Below are 18,297 nucleotides of genomic sequence, written 5' to 3' on the forward strand. Positions count from 1 at the left end.
AGGAGGCGTGAAGCCAAAAAGAACAGCCGCGGAGAAAATGGCCTGGAGCTCCGGCTTGGCAGCCAGAGGAGAGAAGAAAAAGTGAGGACACGATAAAGGGTCAGACAAGTGAGAAAAGATTGGCCGCGCCCTGCCAGAAATGCGCAACACGCCCTCGCAACAGTCGAGCTCTGAGGTGGATGAAGAAAGACTGCAAAATGAGAGAATGTGAGGTTTGGAAGAGACCGCTGGCCGAGCGGGAAATTGGTGGTCCAACACTTTTCTTTCTCTGCAGATGCCGCCAGTGCTGTAGTTAGCTCCAGGTACCTGCCCTGCTGGCCCTCCAATGTGCCACCGCGGAGTACGAGCAGCTTGTAGCTGTACTTCGCTGGCTGGCGTACGCACGGGGCTTTTTCAGGGCTCTGTAGCGGCGGCCGGCGGGTGCAGGTGCGGGCTCAGCGGCGCTCAGTGGCTAAACTATAGGCGCTAGTGGACACGCAGCGGGTGGCCAGCGCAGGGCGCTCGCTGTACTGGAACCCCTGCTAGCCCTGCTTGGCCGGCCTGGAGACGCGGCACCGCTACTGCCAGGAGGTATCGGTACCAGCAGTACTTGGCGGAGTCTCTACGGAGCGCTTATCGGGACTGGCTGCCTGTGTCCCACCAAACGGGGTCTTTTTTTCTTCACGACGCAAGGGGCCAGTCTCCGGTATGTCGGAGACGGAATGATTTCATCGGCGAGAGCTTGTTTTGAGCCTCTCGAGCTGCTGCCACTGCAGTGCCCGCAGAGCTGTCAACAGAGACGCATTCTTTGCTTACACTCCAACGGCCAACCCTGTCTGTGCTGCCTGGCCGTGCAAGCTCAGGCGTTGGTAATACCAGGCAGATCCCTGGCTGTCCCAGATTATCATTCCACTGCCTGTCTGCAGCGCACCAGTCTCGGCACTCTGCTGTTGCTTGTACACCGTAACTTGCTTCGGCTGTCAAGGTAGCCTTGCGTCAAGTTCCCCAGATCTATATTAGGTTATACGGAGTACAGAGTACGGAGCCGTACATGATCGGAAGACGAATTGGCTCGATAGGCGAACCTCGGGGAGAGGCAAGCAGCTCTCTCCGCGAAACAAACAACCAGTACTCTGATGCCAATATCATGGACCGTGGCGTCTACGTCTATTCGACCAGTATATGGCGAGGGTGAGGGCGCGTATACGTCACCGACCTCACTTACTATTGCCCATGCAGTCGGGCTCTTCTACATGCGCTCTGTATAATACAGATATATTGGCTCTAATCGTCTCATCAATGATCAGCATGGGCAGGTGACGGTTCGCTGTCTCCGCAAGAGCCAACAGCAGCATTATGATTGACCCTCAGTCTGAGAAAAGGAGAACACTCACCGCTGCCAGAGCCTGGCATCCTGGAGCAACGCTATACGCAGTTGGCAGACTTCTTACTCAACATACTACTACCGCCTGGGCTCGAAATAGCAAGCTGCAAGCTTGCCCAAGTTTTGAGGCGCTTAATCGGCAGCAGTTGGCCTATGTGATCTGTAGAGGGTTAGCTGGCGCGTTGGAAGACAAGACTGTCTCATGTTCAGCTGCAGCCCATTGAAGTTTATACCCGAGGCGCCAGAACTGAGTGGCGAGATAGAATTGGCGTCTGTGGCGCGGATCTCTGGCGGCTCCCCTGTCTTTGCTACCAAACTGACCTCTATTCTACGGAGCATAAAGCGGCGCCTGGCATTTGTATTATTCATCGTATTAGGAGTTGCTGCAGCAGTCAGTCTGGGCTGCGCCTGGTCATAGGCGCGCAGGAGCTCGACACAGTGTGCAGATGCCCTGCGGCGGCCTCATGCTGAATCAGGTTTTGACAGGAGCTTGTGTTGGGTGCAAAATGACGAGTCTCCTGTCATCATGGTCTCTTTTGAGGGGCCGCTTTCTCCTCCGTGTTCGGTATAGAATACCCGTTGTTCTTACTTTTTGCTGTTATTGTTAAGCAGAATACCAGCCGCTTTTCCAGTTCAACTCACATACAAGCACTCGGCCAAAGTACAACGATTTCGTTTTGCTTCTCTTCCTACTAGGGTCCGCGAAGTATCTTACGAAATGCCAACTCCAGAATAAATCCCATTAAAGATTCGGGCTGTTTTAGTCAGAGCACTAAGAGCAGGTATCTGCTCCGTATGGCCATCGGTAGTCGGGATTACCCGCTCTGCGAGTCGTCCACGGCGCGGTCGAGGGCAAGCGGCCTCTTTTTTGTTATTGTTTCCACAATTACAATAAAAAAAAGGAGAGTCGCTTTACCGACTTCACAGAGGAGCCATCTAGCAGGCCTGAAGAGTGGAAAGTGGCCCGATTTTGAGCCCGCGGATAGAAGAAGGGCAAGGCTCCGGTATATATTGGACGGCGCTCAGAGTCGGCAAACCAGTCGCGGCCGAAAGAAATACGCTTCCCTCTCTAGTTTTTTAGCGTCCTTTAAAAGGCAGGCCTTCAGACGCGTCTAGAGTTGTCTGTACAGTATGTCTTGGGTGACTGGGGGTCCCCTTGACAATGTCAAGTTTCGGGTCAAGCACGAGGCCATTACGGGTAACGGGTTGCCGGCTCAGCCATCTCATTGGTGCCACCGCCATTGACCCAGAGACCATTTTCTAGAACGATGTCAGAAGCGCCGGGGATAGAGACACTGTCTTGGATACCTGCTGCCCTGGCCACCGTCGCTTACATGTACCCAGTCGTGCATCACCAGCTGTCATGCGTCCCAGAGTACACCATCGTACTTGTAGTAGCAGATAATGATATCTACAGAAGATAGATTGGACGACCTGATGGAATTTTGCATTCTTTTACGCAAGTAAATTTGTAAGCCTGGGAGGCATCGTCTCTGTTTGGCTACTGTGATCTTAGCGTGGACGCATGCCGCAGGAGTTAACGGATCCAACCTACCTTTGTTCCGATCTTTAGCTGAGACCTGCTTGGCAATGTTTCACTTTTGATCCCAGAAGACTGTTTTGGCGCCCGTCACAAAGACCGGAAATTATTCCTGTAGTCGATGATACCTAGCAGTGGCAGCGTTTGATTATATCGGGTGTTTGTGTTTTAAGTCGCCGGATAGCCGAGGATAAGAGGGCCAGCGCAGTATAATTTGCTGGGGCGTGTTGAAAGGTTGTGAAGATTGTCGAACCAGCCGGTTCTCGCGGATCTGTGGGCATTGAGCATTCAGTATCTGAACATATTGTTCAAAAGGTAAATGTGTATGCTATCACTGACCATGGCACGCTACCAAAAATTAAGCGATGATCGAATGAGCCGGGCGTTATGAGTCCTGCATTAGCCGGCTCGATGTGCCCGAGCCGTTGCATCGACGATAGTGCCGAGTCACGGCATCGCATAGGCTATGGGAGTCGTCGGATACAATGAGAAGCAAGTAACTATTTGAAGGTGTTAAGCTGAAATTTTGTTATGGAGAAAAGTGTCGGCTCGTCGTCATAGTTTAAAGCCAGGGAAGATAGGCGGCGTTACTTGGTGATGCAGAGCAATCTCGTTGACTGTGTTCCCTCGGCTTTGCTCGCCTTTCATGGATGCCTTTTGCGAGCATTAGCATTGGCAAAAGAACAGGTGAGAGAGTTGATATTTATATAAGAGCGAGAATATAGTTATTCTAATGTTTACAATAAAGACAATTGAAAGACTGAAAAGGAAATATGTGGCTTGAGCAGCTCAATTGAGTTTGAAGCTACCAAGCTGCTCCTTCTTAATGAGAGCAGCACCGCCATCCACGTGCGACTACGTCATGCACCAAGCACCAAGCTCTGTCTTGCCTGCGTCATTCGTGGCGCATCGCGGCTTCTGATTGCCGGCTGCAGCTGGTGGCCAATCCCAAAAGACAGCCTGATGGTTGTTGATTGCGTGAACTCAATGTCAGCGTGACTTGCGCGCACAATCCAGTTACGCAATAAGAAGCTAAAAAGTTTAACCAGCCATTGCGTGCCAAATCGGCCCTTGTTGTGGGATGATGGCATGCAATAAATGGAAGCGTATTTCCTCCCGTAACCGCCGATTCGACGGTTGATCTTTCGTTACTTCTTTTTCGTGACTTGAGAGAGAAAACTCTATATTTTGCTTAATACTCCAATATAGGTCTCTGAATCACAAACACCAGGCTCTTTTATAGAGAATCTTGAAAGGACTTATACCTCGTCGCAGTCGCCATCATGGGTGTTTGTTCGGTCATATGCGTGATATTCATCACCATTATCTGTACGTTGAGATGCCAAATTGGAGACTCACATCGTGCTAACTATGTTGCTTAGTCCCTCCGCTCGGCGCATGGGCTGTAGCAGGATGTGGAATGGGTAAGTTGATTCGCGGTATTGGACAACATGAAGGGGACCAGTGAACTAACCAAAGCGCTATAGATTTGGTCATCAACATATTCCTGACGATTCTCGGATACTTGCCAGGCCACATACACGCGTTTTATCTTGAATATGTCTACTATGATAGGCGGCAACAAGCTCGCGAGGGTTATGCTCCACCACGTCGTGCTCCCGGCATTTACTCCGAAAAGGTGCAAACGGGTGGGCAAGCCTTTCGACAAAATTACGGAACAATGGCAGCAGCACCACCACCGGCACCACCGCCGCCACCGGCTGCGCAAACAGGACCAGCGCCCATTGGTGGCCAACCGTACGAAAGCCAGGGATATGGGAATCAGCCATATGACCAAAGTCATGGTAACCAGGGATATGGTAACCAGGGATATGGCAATCAAGGGTACAACCAAGGGCACGGCAACCAACAAGCAGGATATATTTGAAGCCTCGAATTCGATAGTGGGAATGGAGAAGACTGCTTTAGTTGAAGAGAGTTTGGAGTAAGATGTCGATTGAATTGGTTATTTCGGGAGTATATTTAAAATGGATTGAGCTGAGAAGGGTCAAATCAGCGTGGACTTCTGACTGGGCTAGTTCGGTATGAACACTCGAGGCTACGAATGGCCACACTCTAGCTGAACTGCAATTGTGGCGACCGCTGAAGAGCAAGGATACCAAGTGCCGATAATCAGGAGTATTAATGGTAATAATAGCATGTACCAATACAAGGACTTATCAAAGAGTAATCGTGGTCAAATGGCTCCTCTTGAGCTTTGCTGTACATGAAGTGAGATGATGAGACTCGTGGATGACATCACCACTACCAGGCATCTCCGCTTACGGCTCTCATACAAGCACCTAAGGTATGTGCTACATGCATAGAATACTTATTATTAGCAATGTCATAGTATCCGCATAATGGTTATGGATTGATGGCTTGATGGATTGATTGATGGTCAATTGGAACCCAGAAATGAATCGCTGCCCTGGCCTGAAACACCTTGCGAGCATGCGTCGATTGCCCAGCTTTTGACGTCGAATCAATCCATCAAGAAGGATCAGTGATTTATATCCACTAATTGGAGCATTAAGGCTCATCTTCTGCTTTGCTCTACCCGCGTGTGCCCCGCTCCGGCTCCGGATGCTCATCCCCAATGCCCGATTGAACAAATTTCGCATATGGAGGGAAAAGATCAGGCAAGGGGGTCTGTGTAGGAAGCATAGATGCTCGTGTTGATAAGGATTGTGTGGGGGAATAGGCGAATAGTTTTAGTACGTGCATATGAAGTACGTAGGCCCCCAGACTGCCCGGTGATACCTATGCTGTCTTGGCTGTGTGATAATGATTGTTGGCCATTCAATGGCACGATGCAGACATAGCTGTGATATGATTTGACCGACGGGCGAGCCACGCATCTCCCCAACAGACAGCATCACTTGCCGACGCCGTGATTGGCTTATACTTGCGAAGACGAAAACAACGCTGAGCTGCCAATGTCTGGTCTTTTCGCCGATATACAAGCACATATGATTGATCCTTTTCTGCTCTGCCCACACCTTCCCTTCCTTGCCCTTTGCTAACCCGCATCGGTCCGCAAAGCAGCACGTCGAGACGAGATTCCCCGCAAAGAGGCGCACGCAGCCAATCGCCGGCGCCCACGGCAGCAAAACGGCTACAGGCGCTGCAGGCAGGGATGCATCAAGACTATCAGGACTGCAGAGGATGAAGCCGCCGCTGCTGCTGCTGCCAATCACCTCCAGCTCTTTTCTTCCCTCGGCTGCCACGGACGGCGCCCGCAGGACTCCGGCTCGACGCAGACGCCCTTTGAGCGGCCGCCACGACAGCCGTGCAGCTGCGCATGTCGCTTGTGCTTGTGCTTGTGCTTGCGCTTGTGCATCTGCATTGCATGGAGGGAGCGGTTGGCGCCTTGGTCCGGCGTTCGTGTCTGCGATATGAGTTTTGACTCGCCACTGTCTCCCATCCTGCGTCCTTTTTGCTCTTTGGCCACTCACAGCGAGCCTCGCCGTTGTCTGTCAGTCTAGACGTCTATCAAACGCGCCTCTTGCTCTGCTTGCCCCTCACTCTGCTGCCCCCTGCCTAGCTCTGCTGTTGCAGGCGCTGCTATCAAATACTTGCTTCTTCTACTACGACTACACCCGTCGGCTTGGGATCGACTGCTGGTGTCTCGTCAGTTGCGAGACTCGATCTGGGCCCTGCGCAGGATTTTGCTGCATCGCCAGCAGCTAAGAGTGTTTTGTCTCTGGCCATCTGGCTGTCTCGTCCAGCTAGCTGATTCAGTCTGCTACTGCGTGTCTTCTGCCGCCGCCAACGCCAACGCCAACGCCACACCACCACCACCACCACCAACTGCTGCTGCTGCTACTATACTGCATACTCACAAGTCCCATCTGCACCCGTCTCTGCCTACGGCTTGTGTGAGACTTGTTGCTCCGCCATCACCAAGGCTAGCCATCGCCCAAGACGCATCACCAAGCATAGTCCCCAGCTGTCGTGCCACTCTGTCGCTAGCGAGCAGCACACTAACTAATACGGCCCTACCACGTATCCTTCCCTCCTCTCTCTCCCCCATCCTGAGACGAGACCAGGCCAGGCCAGACCCGATCAGACCCCTTGTCCAGACGACGGGAATGCCTTGAGTTTCTGCACAACTTGCATGTTGCCGCGCCCGGTGTCTTGCTGAGACCCTGGACCGATCGTCGCCGATACCCAAACCCTCTCCCAACCAGCCTACCTGACATATAACCACCGTATTTAACCACCTTTGCGCCGTCTCTCAATCCACCATGTCTTTGCCCACCTCTGGCCCTGGCGCTCAATCTGAATTTCAATCTCAATTTCAATCTCAATCTCAATCTCAGCCAGGCTCCCAACCAGGCTCTCAGCCGCAGTCTGAACCTCAATCGCAACCTCAGCCTCACGCACAGCCTCAGCCTCCAGCTCAGCAGCAGTCCGCCCCGTCTGCTCTCTTCCTCCGCCCCTCGGAGCATCGTGACCGTGGCAATCCCCTCCCTCTCTTCTCCTTCCAGCAGCCCAACCCGTCGCCGACCAGCACCAGCCTCGTGCCGTCCACCGCCGAGGGCAAGCCGATCCCCGTCGACGACTCGACCGTAGAATACCGCACCTCGGCCCTGCGCGAGCTCAACCACAACTTCCCGAGCCACCGCTACGCAAAGTCCACCGGCGCCCAGAGCAGCACCTACTCGGAGCCCGTCATCGTCCGCAGCTACTACCCACCATTGCCGTCCAGCAGGCCGACCAGCTCGTCCCGCGGCCCCGCCATCCACGGCGGTTCCATCTCCGGCTCTGGCGTTGGCGCCGGATCCCAGGTCGGCCGATTTGCTGAGGCCGTCGCCGGCGGTCTTCCCCTCCCGTCGCGGCTGGTGTCGGGCGAGCACGGCATGCTAAGCACCATGGTCCTGTCATTTGGAAAGAAGCCGGTCAATGGCCGGGTCGAGGACGAGGCTCGGCTGCCCCCGATAGATGCCTTTAGCTTCAAGAGCTTCATGGACAATATAGAAGCCCAGGGCGGCGGTCTCGCCGGCGATATCAGTGCTGACCTGGACCGCATTGCCGAGATCTGTGCGAGGTCCAGGTACTCGCTGAGCAACCAGTATGAGGTCCATTACACCCCCCATGGTTCTGGAGCCTCCTTCTTGCACCCTTCAGCCCAGTCAAACGACTCTCAAGGCCCAACTTTACAGGCCGTCTCCGCAGAGGACGAGCACAGCGTAGCAGCATCATCAACCCGTAGGAAGAGGCGTATGGCCCGAAGGAATAGCCGAGCTGTAGGAACACTAGAAACCATCATCTCATCCAGTCGGTCCTCGGACGAAGAGCAGGCCAGCAGAAAAAAGTCCGCGGCCGAGATTGCCGAGGAAGTTCGCGGCCGATCAGCACAAAAGAGCTCGGGGCATTCCTCTGCGAGCAGCTCTTCGAGCGGAACTCTTGACGAGCACCGAGACTTACATCTGGAAGATCAAGCTGCGCCGAAGAAGTCAGCGTCTTCCTTAGCTCTCATTGATGCTTCTACCCGACACAATGGCGTGGCTGTAGACTCTCCACGAACCTCTGCCACCGGTCTGGTCAGCGAACCGGCACAGCCTCAAGAATCTACCAGCCAGCTTGAAATCCGCACAGCTGCAAGTGAAGTTGCAGAGGGACAGCCTGTTGTCGTCAAAGACACGCCACACCATCCCAAGCGATTGGGCCACTCTGTCGCAAAGGGGGCTATCACGCCTATCGGAACGGACATTGCTAGCGGTGGCATTCTCTCCATCATCAACGGCTGGATGCCCTGGAGGCCATCGTCTCCGTTTATCCACCACAGGGGCCTTGCTGAGGGCAGCCTTCGTGAGCTACTGAGGAGCACGGAGCCGAAAGGAAAAGGCCCAGAGATACTGCAATAAATCTACTGGGCAGCTGAAAGAGCTTTCATTATCTATACAAATGGTTGGCGAGGCATGGCATTTCCTTGTTTTGTGGGACATAGGAAGAGAGGATGGAAACAGACCGAATATTCCTCTTTCTCTTGCTCAAGAGATTTGGTTTTGGGATTGGTTGTGAACGCTGTATGATCTGATGACATTTACAAGGGAGAATGGAAAACTGATGATACCATGCTATGATGAAAGGTAATCATTTTACCTACTTGACGATACCATGATACTGGAGGGACGGCATGTTGTTTTATTCGATTTGTTTGTATATATAGCTGTGGAATAAATAGGAGATACGGAACACGAATTTTTACGAGTTTCTTTATTCGATATTGAGCCTCGATGCATGCCTAGGTAGCTTGAACTTGGCAGCAAATACGCTCGCTTTTAACAGAACAACTAGATACCATTGTAAAAGAAGATCACAGTACTATTAGGTATTTTATTTGGAAACAGGTATCTCATGTTATTTTCCCAGGAAAGAAGGTTCTTTTTTTATATTGTTCTGACGGGGCCTCCACTTCTACACGTTCCTAAGCGTAACAAACGACACAGAGTTATCCCTACCATGTAAACGTCATCTTTTCTTTGGAAAGAAAAGAGAAAATGCAACCCTCCCACATCCATGAAACGCCAATTATAACCTTTTTAAACACCTTTGGGGGAAAAGAAAACGAACGAGAAAGAGCACTCCAAATGCACGGCAATTACAACCACTGAGCAGCCGCTGTCCTATCCCCAGGCTCCGAGGTAGCGTGGGAAAAGAAATGAAGAGAGAGAAAAAAAAAGGCGGTATATATGACAAGGAAGAAATAGAAAGTAAGTCCACATAATCAGATAAACAGTTGGAAAAAGTGAAAAATCATTTCTTCGTTGCCGCTATCGTTATCGTGCTGCTGCTCCGACTTTCTAGTGGCTTCTGCTCGACGTGTACTCTCTTAACGCCCCTCTCACGGTCATGGGATTCCGTGACACGTTTCTTATCGTTGTCTCGGGTACTGTCTTTGGCAGCTTTTCGAGCCTCCCGATTTCGCCGCTCATTCTCTTTACGCAGGGCTTTGGACTCAAATTCATGCCAATCACCACCAATATTCGCTAGCCTATCAAAAAAAAAAAATCAGTAAATCAAAAGCGTAAAGATGTAAAGCCTGAAGAATTGGTAGACTCACTCTACTGCCTGTGTAGCCAACGGCTCTTCGGTGGTAAAGTATGGGTGCTGTAAGACCATAGCCGCCGTGGGCCTATTGGCCGGATCATAGCAGAACATGGACTCTAATAAGTCAAACGCAGCAGGGGAGACTTTGTCTTTGTACTTTTCTGCAAAGACGTTCTTCCGCTTCGCAGTTGGCCGGAGCAGCTCGAACCATGCCATATCAGTGATGCCGGGCCAATCTTGGCGGGTTGGCGTCCCGAGGATATTGTATATCTTATCGAGCTGGCTGAGCTCCGTCCCGTCTCCGGCGAAGATGGCAACCCGTGTAAATATCTCTACCATGACGCACGCCGCACTCCATACATCGACAGCGGCAGTGTACTTTGTCTCTCCCAACAAGAGCTCTGGTGATCGATACCAGATCGTAATGACACGGTTTGTGTAGTCAAGCTGGTGCCGTTTCGCATAAAACCGAGCAAGACCAAAGTCCGCCAGCTTCAATATGCCCTCGCTACTGACAAGAATGTTTGCGGCTTTAATGTCGCGATGAAGCACGCCTCTCTCATGAAGGTAGTCTAAGCCTTCGAAAAGCTGCTTCGCCAAGTGCTTCTTCTGGGCTGGATCCAAAGTAAAGGAAGGATGGTTTAGTAGGCCAGTCAAGTCATGAGAGAGGTATTCGAAAACCATGAAACAGTCGTTCTTCTCCACCATGACCTCTTGAAGATTGACAATATTTGTGTGCCTCAGTGACTGCAGCAGCTTGATCTCCCGCACGGCAGTTACTGGGAAGCCATCCCTTTCGCCCTCCATGCGAATCCGTTTTAGAGCAACGAGTCCCTTAGTGTAGACATTAAGTCCTTTGAACACTTTACCGTATGTTCCCGAGCCCACGACGGATTCATTTCCTGGTTTCCTGAAGAATACCGACTCAGAAGTGATTAAGTCGTCAGTTAGAGAAGGTCGAGGTTTCAGACGTTTCATGACCTTCATGACTTTCCGTGTTCTAGGTGCCATTTTTGGGCCCTCAGGGGGATGCCTGAACTCTCGTTCTCGTTCTCGCTCTCGCTCTCGCTCTCTTTCTCGTTCACGCTCCCGTTCGCGTTCACGCTCCCGCTCTCGCCGGGAGCGCACTGATGACGGTTCCGTAGGGGCGCTAGGAGGAGGTTCTCGATCCCGATTAGGGGCCTGAGCTTGCACAGACTCTCGTCTTTGAGGAGCAGCGTTGAACTTTTGAGATATCTCTGGCTTCGGAGCCGCAGGCGTCGGCTTTGATGACGGTTTGAAGGCAAAGCTAAACTTTCCAGCACCGTTGCTTGGCTTAGTCGAGGTTTGCGATGAAGCTTCAGCATGGTTGTCCTTGTGGGTATGATTAGAAGGGGCTGATGATAAATCATCTGAGCGATCCGCCGCGGTATGCTCATGAGTATCAGTGGGTTCCAAGCCCTCTCTGGGACTTGCGGCTGCATCCGCGACGGTTGGTCTCGCCTGCTCGTCTTCATCTAAAGGAAACCCATTGCTTCGAGGGGGCGGAGGGGGTGGTGGCGGTGGTGCCTGGGACGAAGGGTTCCTGGGAGCGCTTTTAAAGCTGGAGCCGCGATAGCTACCTCGATTTGCAAAAGATCCGCCACGAAAACCGCCACCCCGATGATTTCCTCGATAGTTACCCTGGGGACCAGTAGGAGCAGCATAAGGCGGAGAATGCGATGAATTACCGTGGTAATGGCTTTGCGATCCGTTCTGAGGAGGGCCATTGGAAGCATAGTTATTACTCCCATGGGTATACTGTGGGGGGTATTGCCTACTTGCTCTATTAGCAACTTATTATGAAACAGCAAACACATATGTTGCGTTGGAAAGGAATGAGAAGGAAACATACTGTTGTGGTGAATATTGGTGACTATTCCACCCAGAACGATTCGCGCCATATGATGAGGAAGATGGAGAATTGTGAAAGGAGCCAGAATTTTGGGGCGACTGAGAATATCCGCGGGGATCATTGCTATGATGAGACTGATGCGAATAGGCGGCATTATATCCTCCGCGGTAACTACTCCGAGACGTCATATCGTCGTCGACGTCTGACCGCAAGGTATGATGCGGCTCGGGTATATCTTTATCTCGTTTTCCCTCTCGATAGATATGGGGAGATCGAGGCCTTGGGTCTCGGTTAGCCGATCGGTAATTGGCGTCACCTCTCGATTGGTCGTCAGTGGCAGTGCGGACTGTCAGAGCAGAATCGCCCACTCGTGACGGCGAATCTTTACGATTCGAGGGTGAACGACGTCGTTTGTCAGAAGGCAATGGAGACCGATTTCGGGATACGCTTCGAGAAGACCTGTGACGGTGGCGTGAGGAGTCGCGTCGGGAGTGTCTCTTCTCAGCCTCAGATCTCGCCGGGGAACGGGGCGGAGATCTTCGCCTCGAATGTCGGCGGGTATCGTCGTTTCGAGAGGGAGATTTGTGGGAAGACCGGTGGTGACGCGGTGAAGAATCTCGACGGTCGGTGGAATGATGTCTTCGTCTCCTCGGTTCGGCGTCCTTGGAGCTTCGAGCTGGGCTGCGCGGAGGCGGGCTGTGGGTCTTCTTGTAACGTTTCCTACGAGACGAACTCAAGGATCGGCTGCGGCTACGGCTTCGACTTCTGTGTCGCTTCGACGACGACGGAGAGCCGAAACCCCCACGGTCACGGTCACGACCACGGTCACGACCACGGCTGCGGCTACGACTGCCCCGAGTCGTCCTGGGCCTGGCGTCTGAGGAGCGCGCCTTGCTCTCACGATAGCGAGGAATCAAGTCTTCCGACTCGGCGGGTGGGCGCGAAGATGAAGGTCTGTCTCGCCGATTGTAGTCTCGGCTACGGTCTCGTGAGCGGTGCCGCTGCGCTGGAGCTGAGTCCCTGATACGGTGGTGGTGCCGAGCGGCGTAGTCTGAGTCGAGACGGGCCCCGTGGGGAGGAGATCCTGGTCGATCCGAGGACGTCACTCCTCTGCCAGATCGAGGCCGTTCTCTGTAATCATAACTTCCTCCGTCGTCTCTCATGGCAGCATGTCGAGGGCGACGCGGAGGCAATGTAGTCTGCCCCATCGGGACCTACACCTGGTTTGAGTTTTTAGCGCTGCAGCGCTGGTAAATCGCCGCACCTTAGCCGGGTAGCAAGGGTCCGAGGCTTGTGCCGTCCCACAGCCAGCGACAGAAATGGCGCTGCGATGAGATGAGGGTCCTGAAGATACAGAACAGAGGGAGGGGGTAAGGAAAGGAGAGGAACATGAAAACAAAAGCGCGATAGGGGCCTGGTGCCACAGGCAGAAGCAGCCCCTAGAGCTGACCGCCGTGATGATTTTTTTGGGCAGACGTTGGATGCCCTGAGCCTCAGCCTCACCCGCACAGGCTGAGTGTGTCCTTCCCCGGCGCAGTCCCGCATATCCGCCACCCCAATATGAGGCCAACGCCATCAGTCTCCCGGACATGCACTTGCAAGCTGTCAACAGAATGGCAGTTTTCTCATACGCCTTTCCCTTCACTTGATACCTCCGCGGCATGCAGACAACAGCCTGCAATTGCCAGTCGCCTCAAAAACAGCCAGAGCATGCTGGAGCCGTCATGGCGGCAGCAGAGCGCTATATACGTATCCTCGCGGATCATTTACGAGACTTACCGTTGGCATCAATTGACGTTATAATCCTTGTCCGCCATGCAACTTTGCTATAACCTTGGCCATCGATTTGCCGTGAAGATTCCAAATGATGGTGCCGATTCATCAAGCATATGCAGATATGAAAGCGCGATTTTCACGCGATAAGGCCGTTTGCCATGATGCAGCGTCATTTGTGTCCCTTTTCATTCTCATTTCCATTTCCTCTCATTTTGCTCATGAGTCAATCGAGCCAATCAGCGCGCAGGGCTGATCTTCAGGGCTGATCAGCGCCATCAACGAGGCTGCATCGACCCAAGGTCATCCAAATCATAGAATCATGCTTGAGCGTTATAGCAAAGATGTTGCCAGCAACGTAGGTAAATGGACTCAAGCTTCAGCTTGGCCCATAGGCAGAGACATCCCGCCAATAGTCCAATCTCCGGACAGGTGACGAGACTGGCAGAATAATGAGAACGCAACGTTAGGCAAAATAAGGTGCTCTGGTGTCGAAAGCACAAAATGAGTCGCGCCGTTTAAAGCAATCCATCCGTCACAACCAAGAGTTGGCATCATCCCATATGAAAACAGCCGTCACTGAGAGTGGCTGTAAGTTTGCAGAGGACCTGCAATACGGGGCACAGTGATGTGGTTTACAGGTGCCTATTTCGGCGCTGATAGAAGCTGTAGCGGGGTATTGGCGACAAGCTCGCTCACTGGGCGATGCTATTATATCATGTCGCCGTTCAGAATCTCAACAAGCCCATACTCGATCGGTGGGCCGCATCCAGCGTGTCTGCTCGTGCAGCAAAAAGGGTATTCCGGGGAACAAGGCTCCAAATCGCTCGTCAGGGTGTCCACAGGCTCCAGATCCCACTTCCTCCGCCGCTGCCAAAAAATAGTGTAGCGTCCCAGAGAAGCATCTCGGCTCTCATTCTCCAAGAGGTTCCGACGGCCACAGGCGTCGCATCTCCTTGGGCGTCGATGTGGACTCGTGGCGTTGTGGTGCTGCTTTGCATGTTGTTCTGTAGACTACTTCGGTGCGAGCCCATCGCAAAAAGGCGGCTCACTCACGTGACCTGGCTCGCGCTAGTGGAGCGTCTGCCTTGAGTAGATTGGCATGATTGGCAGGTGCCTCACCGTGCCTTTATCAGATGCATCCCGGCCTTTGCTAGAGGCCGCTAATAAAGAACCTTGAAATGTTTTCTAACTAATGCCGCCGCTTGGTTCAAGTCTGGACCCTCAACAGACAATCTGACTAGCATGGCCTGCTTGGAACAGGCAACCTTTAGAACTGAGACGCAACCAGCAATGACCGAAAGAAGAAGCAAAGGCCGGACTAGATCATGTGAGATGTAATACAGCGCATCTATCTTGTAATATCTTACACTCCAAATCGCAGCTTTCTTTATTGATTATGCAGAGTTTAGTCCTTGCTGGGCAAATCGTATAATAATAGCACACGGCAGTTCTCTTCTTATCAGAAATAGGCCCACCGCCTTCCGAGGCATCATTTTTGGCGAGCCGCGGCTCTGCTACTTTTGAGACAGTGCTCCGTGAACGAAGAGACACCTGAAAGTAACACGCAGTATCTTGTACAGCGTGCTTGTGCTCCCCAGCCCACCAAATTCTTGCCACCACAGCCTTTGTTTCCCACTCTACGAAGTACCTGCTACGGGATTCGGAGTCGCGGACATTTCCATGTTCCTTGTGCAACTTATTATCAATTGAGGACCAGTTTTTTTCCCCCTTCGCCTGTGCGCGTTCCATCTTAGACAGTATATCAAGGGTTTTCTTTTTCTGGTGTTTGACTGGCTTTGTTGGCTGCCATTTGCAATCGTGCAGAATCGCCATCGTCGCTCGTTTATCGTGTTCTCGTACTTTGTCTGAGTTTCGCTTTTGCTTGTGATAATCAACTGGCGCTAGCGTACCAGATTCGTCGCCGTGATGGAGTGGATTGGCAAAGCCAAAATCGAGTTCACTCATGCGCCAGCGCCGAGGACAATCAAGCAAAAGGATGGCAGCGAGACGGATCTCCTCAAGATTTGCGAGGCCAGCACGCCGCCCTGCTACATGAACCCGCTGTTGTTCAATGGCCACGTGCAGACCATGTGGACGGCGACAAAACCACATGGACCGGCAGTTTATTATAAACGCAAGACCTTCCAGGCCGAGCATGAAGCCTATCACGGATCGTTTGCCGTTGACTTTGTCGTTGCGCCTCACGACAGCCGAAGCGAAGACTTGCCTCCGCGTACCGTTTACTATTCTGATGAAGAGTTTGCGAGTATAGGCTCGGATGATAGCAAGCCAATGTTGGTAGCGCTGCATGGTCTTTCAGGCGGTTCTCATGAAGTTTACTTGAGGCATACAATTGCCCCCCTTATTGAACAGGGGTGGGAAATCTGTGTGGTGAATTCTCGAGGTTGTGCAGGTAGCAAAATCACCAGTGGCATCTTATACAACGCACGCGCAACATGGGATACGCGCCAGGTAAGCAGCTCCACATATAATGCTCAAAATTGAAACCTTTCTAACGAGTCTGGATGGAACATATAGATGGTCAGGTGGCTTAGGAAGACGTTTCCAAATCGTCCGTTATTTGGCATAGGGTTCTCACTCGGTGCCAATATTTTGACCAACGTACGTATCCTAAGGCCGAAACTCTGGTCTCTTGCCATATAATATACGGCATTGCTGTATTGCGGTTTTGATAGGGGAAGCATTGTGGCTAACTATTCTGGATCAGTATTGTGGCGAGGAGGGCTCGGATTGTCTGCTCAAAGGTGCCATTGCTTGCTCAAATCCCTTCAATCTGGACGTCGCCAGCAAGACCATGGCGAGCACTTTGATCGGCAAAGAAGTTTACCTTCGAGTCATGGGAAGTAAGTTTTGCAACTCCTGGTGTTCCATGTACGATGCGAGATCCTAAATTACTACAGCTACGATGAAAGCTCTAATCGAGAGACACAAAAAAGAGCTCAAGCAGTATTCCAACTTGGATCTGGCTGCCATTGCCAATACAACCTACCTGAATGAGTTTGACCGAGAGATCCAGTAAGTTTTAATACTCGCACATCTCTCCAGTATGCTGACAGTGCCTAGATGTCCTACATGGGGATACCCCACTGAATCTGCTTATTATCGAGATGCTTCATCGTCTGATGCCATTCTCTCAATCAAGATACCTTTCTTGGCCATTTCCGCCATTGATGATCCCGTACGTATTTCTCTTGTCAAATACAGTCGCTTGTTTAACAAATTGGTGTCTTTAGATTGCGGTCAAAGAAGCGATCCCATTCGAGGAATTCCGCCAGAACCCCAACACAGTTCTCACCACAACATCCCTCGGTGGCCACTTATGCTGGTTCGAAACCGGTGGAACTCGCTGGCTCACTCGTCCGGTATGTTTTGTTTACTTTTCGGGATCAATAGGATGCTCAAAACCGCTAACATGAATGCGCAGGTGTGCAATTTCCTCAACCATTTGGCGTTCAAAGCTGACCTTGACGGTTTAACGCCCATGGACTATCCCCCTAGAAACAAAGCGTTTGCGGGCTCTGACTATGAGCCAATGAGGCGTAAAATGAATATTGTGCGGAGTTAGGACACTTTCCTTTTGCTTATTTTCATAGACATTATAACGAGGCATAGAGAACTAACTCTCCAATGAGATGGGTCGTTTATTATATAGAGTAGCCAGGATAGAATATGATGATTGCACTACTTCATGTAAGATTTTTAGCGATTGTGACGCTTGAGTTTTTTTTTTTTTTTTTTTTTTTTTTTTTAACAGACGTGATAAATCACCTCTTTATCATAGTGGGTTTGTATTTTTGGCATTGTTTGATTAGGTAGACTGTATATGCTTTTATCAAGCAATATTCTCCCGTAGTATCGCTATTTATGGTATGCCCCAACTCCATGCGCCAGAAGAAAGAAAATACAACTCGATGCAAATGTACATGTCAATAGCTCTCTCCTCAGCCCACCTCTTAGGCAAATGAGACCTTCTTCCTCGAAGCCTTGTTCGCCTTTGTGCCCGTCAATGAAATGCTTTTCGTGTCGTTATCCTCCTTGCCGTCATTCTTTCTCTTTCTCTTCTTCCTCAGGGATTCTTTGGTATCCTCCAACATGGACTTCTTTTCTGCCGCCTTCTTCTCGGCCTCTACCTTTCTGGCCTCGCGGATCTCCTCCAACTGTCGAGCCTTGATCATTTTCGATTCAATATGGCCTTCCTTCTCGGCCTGAACGAGATTGAGAATTGTCGTCATGCTCTCCTAATTCAATCACATATGTTAGCAATTGAGAGTTCTTGTAGGAAACACAATTCGCATCCTGTGGCAAAACGCACCTTGTCGTCCACAAACACCTTGCCCTTCTTCTTGCCCTTGGGCTTCTCAACGCCAATGGGCGTAATCATGTTCAGTGTCGGAATGCCCAGCTCCTCCGCCGTGTAGGTCTTCTTCTTCGGCCTCTTCATCAGCAAGGCGCGGTTCTTCTCCTTCACTTGCTGCGACACGACGGGGCCCTTGGGCTTCTTGGATTTGGGCTTGGAGACGCCATCGGTGGCCGATCGCTTTACGCCGCCCTTTGCAGCCGCGCCAGTGCTGCCTTTTGGCCCGGCGTGCTTGTTCTTGATTGTCCGTGTCTTGGAGGGAGCCATTGTGAAGATTGTTGCTCAATGGACAAAGTCGCAAAGATCGC

General features: G+C 51.7%; 5 protein-coding genes across 5 annotated transcripts; 3 read left to right on the forward strand and 2 right to left on the reverse strand.

The window, feature by feature from the left end:
• Positions 1–4,186: 4,186 nt before the first annotated feature.
• TGAM01_v207036 (hypothetical protein) lies at positions 4,187–4,791 on the forward strand (the record flags this gene model as incomplete). Its single annotated transcript, XM_018804214.1, has 3 exons — positions 4,187–4,232; positions 4,286–4,327; positions 4,391–4,791. 3 exons carry the CDS (start codon positions 4,187–4,189, stop codon positions 4,789–4,791), a joined length of 489 nt encoding a protein of 162 aa, XP_018662643.1.
• Positions 4,792–7,153: 2,362 nt separating this feature from the next.
• TGAM01_v207037 (hypothetical protein) lies at positions 7,154–8,776 on the forward strand (the record flags this gene model as incomplete). Its single annotated transcript, XM_018804213.1, has 1 exon — positions 7,154–8,776. The coding sequence occupies one exon, from the start codon at positions 7,154–7,156 to the stop codon at positions 8,774–8,776; it is 1,623 nt and encodes a 540-aa protein (XP_018662642.1).
• Positions 8,777–9,668: 892 nt separating this feature from the next.
• Positions 9,669–13,043, reverse strand: TGAM01_v207038 (CMGC/CDK/CRK7 protein kinase; the record flags this gene model as incomplete). Its single annotated transcript, XM_024550004.1, has 3 exons — positions 9,669–9,906; positions 9,976–11,757; positions 11,836–13,043. The coding sequence occupies 3 exons, from the start codon at positions 13,041–13,043 to the stop codon at positions 9,669–9,671; spliced, it is 3,228 nt and encodes a 1,075-aa protein (XP_024405240.1).
• Positions 13,044–15,537: 2,494 nt separating this feature from the next.
• On the forward strand, positions 15,538–17,197 carry TGAM01_v207039 (hypothetical protein; the record flags this gene model as incomplete). Its single annotated transcript, XM_024550005.1, has 7 exons — positions 15,538–16,083; positions 16,150–16,233; positions 16,340–16,475; positions 16,533–16,647; positions 16,696–16,810; positions 16,866–16,994; positions 17,057–17,197. The coding sequence occupies 7 exons, from the start codon at positions 15,538–15,540 to the stop codon at positions 17,195–17,197; spliced, it is 1,266 nt and encodes a 421-aa protein (XP_024405241.1).
• Positions 17,198–17,585: 388 nt separating this feature from the next.
• TGAM01_v207040 (hypothetical protein) lies at positions 17,586–18,256 on the reverse strand (the record flags this gene model as incomplete). The annotated part of the gene is made up of 2 exons (XM_018804209.1): positions 17,586–17,870; positions 17,945–18,256. The coding sequence occupies 2 exons, from the start codon at positions 18,254–18,256 to the stop codon at positions 17,586–17,588; spliced, it is 597 nt and encodes a 198-aa protein (XP_018662638.1).
• Between the last annotated feature and the right edge of the window lie 41 nt (positions 18,257–18,297).

This window comes from Trichoderma gamsii (assembly GCF_001481775.2).
Source record: "Trichoderma gamsii strain T6085 chromosome Unknown Scaffold_25.2, whole genome shotgun sequence".
In the NCBI taxonomy this organism is placed as follows: domain Eukaryota; kingdom Fungi; phylum Ascomycota; class Sordariomycetes; order Hypocreales; family Hypocreaceae; genus Trichoderma; species Trichoderma gamsii.